This window comes from Drosophila tropicalis, unplaced genomic scaffold, assembly GCF_018151085.1.
Source record: "Drosophila tropicalis isolate 14030-0801.00 unplaced genomic scaffold, ASM1815108v1 contig_593, whole genome shotgun sequence".
Classification (NCBI taxonomy): Eukaryota; Metazoa; Arthropoda; class Insecta; order Diptera; family Drosophilidae; genus Drosophila; species Drosophila tropicalis.
In genome coordinates this window covers 21,909,995-21,921,428 of record NW_027173070.1, presented here as the reverse complement: position 1 = coordinate 21,921,428, position 11,434 = coordinate 21,909,995, and the positions used below count along the sequence as shown (strand labels likewise).

The following is an 11,434-nucleotide window of genomic DNA, read 5'->3' as shown; positions in this document are numbered from 1 at the left end:
GGCCTACAATATTAGCATAGCAAATAACGAAGTTATTGATGAAAGTTACCGAATGTTCCTATGGGAGCTATATGATATGACTATATAGGGGTGACTACCCCATCTTGATCAAATTTAGCACAGTCGTTTATAGGTGTATTAAACTCACTAATATTTCACGACAATAATTTAGAAAATAAAGAAGGTACTCAAAAAAGTCAATGTTCGTGACATTGCCGTTTGTATAAGAGCTATATGATATAGTGGTCCGATCCTGCTAAGTCCGAGATATACAACCCCTGCAGTGCAACCCCAAGCCTACATGCAAATTTCAACTCTGTAGCTCCTACGGCCTAGGAGGAGTTTGCGTTTATTCAGATGGACGGACCTGGCTATATGAACTCGTCTCGTCGTGTTGATCCAAAATATGTATACTTAATATGGTCGGAAATGCTTCCTTCTATGCGTTGCACACCTCTAAGTAAAGTAAAACTGATGATATCTATCATCTCAACCAGAGAGAGCTGGAGAAGGCTACATATAGGCAAATTCGACTAAAAACGAAATGAAACAGGTATATAGAGAGCTTGGCAAACAGAAAACCAATCTACAAAAAACAATCAAAATACTTGAGTCAAAAAAAGGAGAATCAATTGAAAGAAAGAAGTCCCCTAAAGAAGAGAATTGTAGCAATGTAATTAAGTCTGAAATTTTACCTTTAAATATACATGTAAAGGAAATTCAAAGTCGTCTAACTCTTAGTAATCATTTATAATTTCTTAATGTAAACTCTTCCATATGTATATTAACTAATTTAATTATAAACAGGGATAAGAGTAACAGGAAACTTGCAGGATTATAGAATCGTAAAATCACATCTAAGTTATTTGTATCCCTTATTGACAGTGTTTATAATAAACTGTTTAGTTAGTTTAATTTATTTTGCATTTATTACTTAAAGATTACTTATTAACTTAAAGAAAAGCTCACACTATACCGATGCACAAATCTCATTGGGCAGAAAGAAAAAGAAAATATTTGATATTTTAAATTCTATGCTTCACTAAGCAAGCCCATAAATATTTCATCAATATCATGTGAACTGGGTTAAGTGTTTTTTGTTATCTTTATGTATTTCTAATAAAATAAATTTTATTTCTCTGCTTAAATATTAGCTAACCTATTTATATGGGGGCTAGAGATGGGCATGATGGAATAGCTTTAATAATATGGCTAGTAATTTTAAATTAAATTATAACATAAAATTGTTAGACATTTGCCAAGGCTTTAAGACTGATGTTTAAGTTATCAATTTTATATTTCGAAACAATTTTAAGTCACACGGAAAACGGTTGTAAAAATAGTTCCTAATTAAGTCGACTAAATATTGAAATAAAATTAAAGTTTAAAAATTAAAGAGTTATTAAGAGTTAAGTGATTAAGCCAGTTAATTTGACATTGTGCTGAATTTTTTAAATTTCTTTGACTAAACGTGGATTTTCTGTTAGCAAGTTAAATTGCTCACTCGGAATATTGTAAAAAGGTTCGAGATTCGCAGAATTTCGAGTGTTTTTTTTTTTTATATGATAAAAAAACTTCTATTAGAGAATTGGTTTGATGCAGATTGATTCGGTTGTACCAATGCGAAATTTGGCCAATTTGATTTCTATTTCAATTGAATTGAATTTTTCTCTTCAACACAACCAAAGCCCTTTTGTGTGTGCGAGTGTTTGTGTGTGTGTGTGTGTATGTGTTTTCCCTCACATACGAAGAAATTTAAGTTTAAAAATATTTACTTGGCAAATATTTGCTTAATATTATTGAATATTTCTGATGCCGAATGCGATTCCCACCCTCCAAGTTTCCCTTGCCCATTTTCGCCATCCCTTCTGACTTGAGATGCCTTACTTGTTTATTTGCCACAACAAGACGCCCACACTGTTTGAGCCAAAGAAGGATGGTTGTATGTTTGTGGGATTGGGGTAGGGGTAGACGATGGTAGGTCAGAGGCAGGATGGGCGCGAGGAGGTAGGTGGCTAAGGCTAATCCTATTAGACTTCAAAGCCGTTTTTGCCCAACAAACTTTGGCATTGGGTAAATGTCCAGACATCCCAGGCACAAGCTCTCGCGCCGAGGCAACCGAATGGGTGGGATTGAGTGAGAGTTGAATGGTTTGACGGGATGCTGGAGGTGGAGATGGCACCAGGCATGGTGCCCCGTACACGGAGGAACTGTTGAGCTGTAGAGTTGCCTTGGCAACAGCTAACAAAACTGTTTTGCACGTGTTGCGCTTATTAATTTTAGACCCTGGCTAAGTTCCTTACTTTAATTAATGCTCCACACACTTAACTATGCTGAATACTTTTGAGTGACTCACATAAGTGCCACACAAATCCCCCACCAATTCACTCGTCTCATCTTCCTTTTGCCATAAGTAATAAGTGGCCAACAGCTGTCGGTTCGGTCAGTAGCTTGTGGTTAACAAATTGATTTTTAATGGTTTTTATGGCCAACTCATTGGCCACATTGAACTTATAATTAAAAAAATAAGAAGGAAAAACCCAGAGAAAAAGCTGGAGCGGGCGAAATTCTGAGGCCATAAGCTGAAAGTGCTGCAACAAAGTTTCAACCAAAAGTTTTTAATAAAGATCTAACAATAAGTAGGGGATTACAAAGCGAATGAAGTTAATGTTTAAGTTTTCCCTCCCCAAAGAAAAAAAAAACTTGCATTTTGCATTTAGTGTACAAAATTTTTACCCAAAAATTTATATGTATAAAAAGAACTTATGAATTTCAGGCCAATAGACCACAAAAGTCAAAATATGGCAAGAGAAACGAAGAAAAAAGAAAACGAAGTAAAAAGTTAGCTAGGCAAAAATACTTTAATTTATTTTATAGCCAGGGGGCAATTTTCAATTGGGGGTGGAAAGGAAATCATGGGCAGTAGAATGAAGTAGATTTTGCCTTCCAATTTTCCTTTACTTTCCTTTTTTTTTTGCGCCGTATTTGTTATTTTTATTTGGCATTAATGTTGCTTATGTTTGGGGCACAGCTTTTATTTTTATTATTTCTGTAGAAAGTAGAAATAATATTTGTTAAGGACTTTTTAAGAGGCAGCTTCTTCACATATATTTACAAATATACACTTATGTATATATTAACATACACATACATACATACATATGTATGTCGTATATGTTTTGAGGGCCCTTGAGGGCTGAATAGGGTGAGAGATTGAAGGGGCTGTGTTTATGTATATTAGACTTAGGCTTCCCTTGCAAATTTGTAAATAATTTTTTCATTTCTTAACTTAAAGTATACAAATTGAATGTTTTCTGACTTTAAACCGTTTTAAGTAATAGTAAAAGTGTAAAATTCTAGTGCTTATTAAGATAGTAATACTCATACGACATGTTGTACAAAGCGGTTGCATCGGTTTTCATTTTGAAATCATTTCATGGTTAATTTATAGACCAAACTGATGAATTTTAGCGGCTACATAAGATACGAAACCCGCGTGAGCTGTCAACTACAGGATTGGCAAAAAAAAATGTTGCCCTTTGCAATTCTTAGATCATTAGTCATAATCTAAGCCTTCATTTCCACACAACATCCTTTTACTTTTCTGCTTTGCTCGCGATTTTAAAGAAAACAATTTCCATTCATTGACCATGAAGAAAGGCAACATTCTCTGGAATAAACTGTAAATTAAATGATTGTTTGATAGACTCATCTAATTCTAGTTGAATTGACTACAACGTCCTGACTTTAAATCGTGAGTTCAACAGCAAAAATCAATATAGACAGCCCTCGTTTGTATATATGTATTTTCTATGGTTTAGATTAGTTGACTTTGTGGTTAACATTAGTGAATAAATTGCTTAAAGCTGAAATTTTCATGTAAATTATTTCACTTAATTTATGGTTGAATTTTCATTTTTGGTCTGAAATAAGTTGTTGCATTTGCTCAACTGCCAAAAGAAGCCCATTAAAAAGTCAATCAAATGTGAACACAAAGTAGCCAGACGTCGTCTATACGTAAATAGTGCATTAAAACTATATATATACATATATATACTATATATAGTCTTGTTCAATTTGTGTATATTGCATATGGAAACACAGTGAGAGAGACCTTGCCTTGCATTCAATTGTGAATTATTATTGAAAGTAAAAACAAACACCTTGCTGTTTTGTTTTCTTGTGTTGTGTGTGAGCAAAATAAAAAAATTGAATTTCGAATTTTGAATACGCGTTTGCACTTGCATTCGAGGGAGAACATTTTGGGCCTTGAAAACAACAATCGAAAATCTATGCCAAATTGGCTGGATACATGAAACATGTGTCTGAGATTGCTCTGCGAAGACATAAGCCTACATATGCTTATGTTTTCCCCATACCCCTCCAATGGGGGGGAGTCCCACGAAAAGAAATGACTATGATTGAAATTGAATTCCCCCAAGTACTAGATGACTAATCCAATGTGAAATGCGATAGCTATGCACAGTTTGCTTTAATGATTGCGAACAAAAGGCAAATGACAATGACATGGCTGTATTTGCAGCTCCTCCACCAGTTGTGGCATCCATTGCTCCATGGCTCCTCTCTGCCATGGAGCATGCTAATTGTTTGCAATTATGCTTTGGTCTCTGGCATTGAGACCTGACATTGCCAGCACAAGTACCCGAGTCTTTCTGTTCGGCATACTTAGAGGCTGGCCCAGAGACATCATTTCGCATTTCTCCACCGCCTGTTTGTGTTACTTCAAATTGAAATTTCAAGTACAGCCTGAAGTAAAGAGCTTAGACGAAACTAGACCAATCAGTAAGGAATATTTTTACTTATGAATTCCATAAAACCAAAACAATAAATACAAAAGAAACTGCAACGAAAACAAAATGTCGAGTTTGATAAAAGAAATACTCATTACATTAATTTTCAAAGTCAATTTTGGCTTTCATAACTTTCTTCATTTCAATACAGAAATAATGATTTAGTAAAAGATATAACTTTAAAATGCAGTTTCAACAAGCAGATTTCGAGCCTATTCTAATTTTTTGGTAAAAACCTTTTTGGATTCTCAATACTTATAGACATCTACTTTCTTAATTTTTTTTTTTTGTCACTGCTCTTTGCTGTCGGTTTACAATTTCCCAAACTTACCTTTTTCAGTCTATAATTAGGTTTTCATTTCCTGTAATTCTCCACCCAACTTGGAATTTTGAAACTTGTTTACTCTTGGACCCATCCTCTTTTCCTTGACTCTTTCCCTATCCTTTCCTGTCTTGCGATGTAAGACCTTTTTTCGTTATTATTACCCCATTCTTTTGACACTTTGATTCCTTCTTTGTTTTACTTCTTTTTAATCTGTTTTCTGCTCACTTTCACATGCCCTTGTCCTACTCAATATTCCTCTTTCTCATGCACATTCTCACTTGATTTCATGTTTTTTTTCTCACTTTAACATTTTAACACATTTCATTTTTAACATTCTTTTATTCCCTTCCTTAGTTTTAAACTTTAACCCCGTTCTGTGCCAAATTCCATCCTTTTTTTTTTGTTTCTTCGACATTATTTCATATTTTTCTTAAGAAAGACTTCCAATTTCTCTTAAGATAAGATTCAACTAAAGTTTTTAGTTTGGTTAACTTGACGACTTGTTTGATATGTTGGTGGGATCCTACAATTTTTGGAACAAGCTCAATCTCAGAAGTGGTTAGCTGTAGCCACCTGTAGCCAATAATCCCGTTCATTTTGTTTAGCTCTCTATAAAGCCATGTTGAGGCACCTATCGAACATGATTCCCAGGTGCAATTTGCTCAGACTGGAGGCTGATTTAAAAAAGATAATGAAGTAGAAATATTTCAGCTTGAGATAAGATTCTCTTAGTTCGACTAGCAGCAATTGTGACATTGCGGATCAGGATTTTATTTCTAGGAAATACATATAGAAATCGATGGATTTAATATCCATAATTTAATGCGTGTTGGTCAATGAAGACGATTGCAACAATGTGTGGCAATACATCAAAACGGTATGGCAAATTGTTTATTAGTTTGTTTTTATTTTGTTCTTGTGTTGTTTTTTGTACGAATTTGACTGTTTATTTGCAATAAATATTGAATATTTACAGTCGCCTATTTGTTGTTTATTTGCCACGCGCTTTGCTTCAACATTTCTTTTCTTGCTTCTCGATGGATCGTTAATGCTAATATTCAAATTAATTGCTAATAAACCCAAACATTATCATATCATCAATGACTCGCTGTTTATATACTACTCTTCCACTTGTTCGACCGACAGACACACTGACATACAGTCCGATTCATCTCTTTTACTTTATACATGTAAGGTGGCAATAATGCATGAACCGACGGTGTGGCATCCCTAAAGAGGGCAGACTTTCGGTCGGAGGTTGCCATCATGGGAGAAGAAGAAATAGAGCGTCAGTAGTAGAAGAAGTCGTGAGCGGTCGGTCGAGAGTTAAGTCGTCGGTCGAATCAAGTTGCAAGTCGTCAGTTGCTTAAGTTGCCTAAAGTTGTTTAAGTTGCCTACTATAAGACGTAAAATATAAATATCCTAAGCTAAATATAAACTTAATTTAATAAAACTACACAATAATCTACATTTGGGAGCTCAACCCGGTCTAAAACCAAAACGCCGCAAAGTTTGTGAAATTCTAAGAAAGATTGCGTCATCCAAAAAACGCATAAGTGCTGTTACGTATGTGACCCATCTCTAAGAAGCTGTTATCGTCGGACTGTTAAAAGGTCTGTTAACAGCTGCACTTCTCAGTCGTTCTACTAATTGCTTCGGAACAACATCGGACTTCCCTGCTACAACTACGAGGGACTTCTACTACTACTACTACTACTACAGCTACAAGGGATTACTACTACAACTACGAGGGATTGCTACTACCGCGACTACTACTACAGCTACGAGGGACTTCTACTACTGGACTTCTACTTCTACTACTATAACTACAACTACTACATATCCAGATTTCTATATATACATAAGTTTGCACAAACACAAAATTGGCGACGAGGATGGGATAATTCGTCAAACTTATATATGTATATGTCGTGTACAGTTACAATCGACCAAGCGAAAGCGAACAAAGAGACGCCAAAAACCGCATGCGTGCTGGCGCCAAGTTTATTGGAATAAAGAAACGATACTTTTCCAACGCGCGCATTTGCAGACAGACGCGCTACGACTACTGCAATTTGGATTGATGCTCAAACACACACACATACGATCGAATTCAACTACTAATGTCTGATTTGGAATCACATGAGGAAAAGCCCACCAAAGTGAATATTGCTACAGAACGCAAAACAACAAATAAATCAGTGATAATGTCAGGAGTGGGTCAGTTAGAACCATTTGATTTAAATCACCCAAACAAATGGACAACTTACAAGCAGCGTTTTGAGCTGTATCTTCTGGCCAATGACGTTACGGAGGAAGCACGGAAGAAGGCTGCATTGCTTACCCTGGCTGGCGCTCCACTGTTCGAGCTTCTAACGTCATTGGCATCCCCTACTCAGGTGAGTGATTTGAGTTTATCGGAAATATATGAAATACTCAACCAACATTTGTCTCCATGTCAATCGGAAATTGCGGCCTACTACCAATTTCACAAGCGAGACCAACTAATTGATGAATCGGTTGCGAACTACATGGCTGCACTTAGGACTCTCGCTGTCGACTGCAAATTCGGAGCTGCGTTGGATCGCATGTTGCGCGATCGCTTCGTATGTGGAATGAAGGATGAGGGTCTTCAGAAAAGTCTTCTAGCAGAGGCAGATTTAACGATTCAACGCGCGATGGAACGCGCCACATCTAGTGAGGCCGCTGCTCACAGCGCTTGGGCCATGCGAAATACAGCTGAGAGCACTGAGTCGATTCACGAAGTGCAGACTAACGCGATCCGTCCAAGCCGACCCAATCAGCACCACCAGCCATGCGATGGTTGCGGGGGTGCTCACTTGCGGAAACTGTGCCCACATCGGAACACTGTGTGCCATGCCTGTCACCGAGCAGGCCATCTTCAACGAGTCTGCAGGGCTGTAAGAGACCCGGGTCGTAAAGCATTCAACACATCGAGTGGCCATGACTCCTACCGAGGACCACACAAGCAAAAGCCGAATGAAGAATACAGTGTCCACAGCATACTACCGTTGATTTGCCCAAAGGAAATCGTTACAATAATTATAAATAAACGAAAATGCCAATTCGAAGTGGATTCGGGGTCTGCGATCACAATGATAGACGAAGCTACGTTTCGTTACATCTGGCCAACGGATAGACCGAATATCCAAGATTGTGCTCTAGAGCACGGATTACCTGACGAAATAGTGTCAGATAATGGCACTGCATTCACGTCTGAAGAATTCAGGATCTTTATGAAAAACAACGTGATTCGACACATTCGGTCGGCTCCATTTCATCCTGCCACAAATGGGCAAGCCGAGCGCATGGTACAAAGTACCAAGAATTACCTGAAAAAGTTTGATAGAAATCTTAACATAGATCTCGCACTGGCGCGGTATCTTTTTAGCCAACATACTACCCCTCACTCCACGACAAATCGTACCCCTGCAGAACTACTATGTAATCGAGAGCTTAAGTCATATTTCGACAAAATTCAACCCAAGGAAATAACATACGGAAAGGTCTGCGACCTAACAAATGATAAGCAGTTTTCTATTGGTGCTCCGGTTTGGGTCCGTAACTACGCCCCCGGTCCAAATTGGATAGAAGGCGAAATTGTGGACCAGACAGGCCCCATTTCATACAACGTTCGTTTACATGATCGCCGCATTATTAAACGTCACTTCGACCAACTTCGCCATCGGGTTCCGCCTGTCGAAAGTACTCAAGACACGGAATCAATCGAACTACCTGCTGAGGATGCAGTCTCGATATCTGATGATATACCCGACTGTCCTGAATTGTCTGAACCGGCACCATTGTCCCCAGCTCCAGTGACTCCTCGCAGATCGAGTCGGAAAAGACAACCCCCGGAATTCTTTAACCCATCTGGGTGTTAAGGGGTGTTACGTATGTGACCCATCTCTAAGAAGCTGTTATCGTCGGACTGTTAAAAGGTCTGTTAACAGCTGCACTTCTCAGTCGTTCTACTAATTGCTTCGGAACAACATCGGACTTCCCTGCTACAACTACGAGGGACTTCTACTACTACTACTACTACTACAGCTACAAGGGATTACTACTACAACTACGAGGGATTGCTACTACCGCGACTACTACTACAGCTACGAGGGACTTCTACTACTGGACTTCTACTTCTACTACTATAACTACAACTACTACATATCCAGATTTCTATATATACATAAGTTTGCACAAACACAAAAAGTGCCAATATGAGCGACGAAGAGGGAGCTACATTCTTTGAGGCAGCGGAAGAGAGACAACATCATACCGGTGTGCAAACTCGAGCACAGTCGCAGCGGCAGAAAAGTAACGCCATTAAACAAAATCAGCCTGAACAGATATATAACAAAATAGAATGCAGCGAAAATTCTGGTCAAGGGTGCGACTCAGGAATAAACGAGATGAACAATCAGAGTCTGCAGCGGATCATCCAGTTGTTAACACTTAAAATACAGGCGGACGAAATTACTCAGAATACACGAAGCGAACCAAAAATTACAGCAGATAATTTTTCCAAAGTTGTGCCTGAATTCGATGGTGATTGCGTCCCTGTGGAACATTGGTTTCTAAATTTCGAGCAGAATGCAGACGCGTATGAGCTAACGGAGAAACAAAAGTATGTGCAGGCACGAAGTAAGATGACTAAAACGGCACAATTGTTTTTGGAATCCACTTTTGTAAGTTCTTACGACCAGTTAAAGACCGCGATAATAGCAGAATTTCGACGTACAGTGCAGAGCGCAGAAATTCATAAGAAGTTAAAAGAGAGAAAGAAGAAAAGAGATGAAAGCTTTCACGACTACGTTTTGAATATGAAGAAGATTGCTATGCTTGGTAAAGTAGATATGGACTCAGTTATTGGATACATAGTGGATGGCCTAGACATAAAAACTGAATACAAGTTTAATATGTATGGGTGCAAAACAGAGTACGAGCTAAAGGCAAAATACGACATATATGAACGTAAGTGTGGAAGCGAGATGCAATACAAGCAGCACGGCGTCAGACACAGTCATGGCCAAAATAACATGTCGACTACAAAAATAAATCGTTGCTTTAATTGTGGCTCGACTGAGCATGTTCGAAAAAATTGCAATGTTGAAACAAAGTGCTTCAAGTGTAATGCTTTCGGGCACATTTCGAAGAATTGCCCCGAAGTACAGCACGTCATGCAGATAGTCAAGGACAAGAGGCGCATAAAAAGCATTACGATTAATGATGTCCATATCCTTTGCTTGATTGACACGGGTTCTGATGTGTCAATTATATGTCTCTCAACGTTCAATAAAATCAAAAATGTCATCTTGAAGAAATGCTATTCAGAACTTCATGGCTTGGGAAACAAGAAAACACAACCGATTGGTATGTTTATAGCTGCAGTGCAGATTGGCGAATATGAGGTGCAACAGAAGTTCATAGTTGTTCCCGACGGTCACATTGCTTATGAGGGATTACTAGGATTCGACTTTTTGTCAAAATGTTGCTACGAATGGAATGGAGAGGGCTACGTATTTTCGACGGTGTCAGCGCGACCGAATAGCGCTGAAACAAATAAGCTAAGTATATATAACATTGTTGAAACAGAAACTGATGTAAATGCACCTCCACAGTTTAAACAACTCTTTCAGACGATGGTGGATGAATACAAACCAGCTCCACAAGTTGCCAAATGCTCCGTTTTCCTGAAAATTGTACCAGAGGGACAAATGGTTCCGTTCCGCCAGCAGGCCAGTCGTCACCCGCCCGTAGAGTCTGATGCAGTCAAAAAACAGGTTGAAGAATGGCTAACCAAGGATATAGTGCGCAAATCAAACTCGAATTTTGCCAGCAGAGTGGTGGTAGTCAAAAAGAAGGATGGAAATTATCGAGTTTGCGTTGACTTTCGCCAACTCAACAATATGGTACTCAAAGATTGCTTTCCAGTGCCCTTGATGGACGATGTGTTGGAAAAACTGCAAGCGGCAAAGGTGTATACAGTAATGGATTTAGAAAACAGTTTTTTCCATGTTCCAATAGACGAAGAAAGTCGCAAGTTCACAGCATTTGTCACGAAGGAAGGACTTTTTGAATTCAATCGAGCACCATTCGGATTTTGCAATTCACCAGCGGTCTTCATCCGTTTCATCAGTTCCATATTTCAAGACTTAATCGCTCAAGATATCATGCAACTTTATATGGATGACATTATAATTTATGCTCAGACAAATGAGGATTGCCTTCGGAAACTGAATATTGTGCTCAAGAAAGCTGCTGAGTACAAATTGAT

General features: G+C 38.3%; 2 protein-coding genes across 2 annotated transcripts in view; one reads left to right on the top strand and one right to left on the bottom strand.

The window, feature by feature from the left end:
* Window positions 1-11,434, bottom strand: part of Elk (Eag-like K[+] channel) — a 79,976-nt gene that overhangs the window by 52,111 nt on the left and 16,431 nt on the right.
* Window positions 7,344-9,041, top strand: LOC137575731 (uncharacterized). The gene has a single exon (XM_068288364.1). It carries the CDS (start codon window positions 7,344-7,346, stop codon window positions 9,039-9,041), a length of 1,698 nt encoding a protein of 565 aa, XP_068144465.1.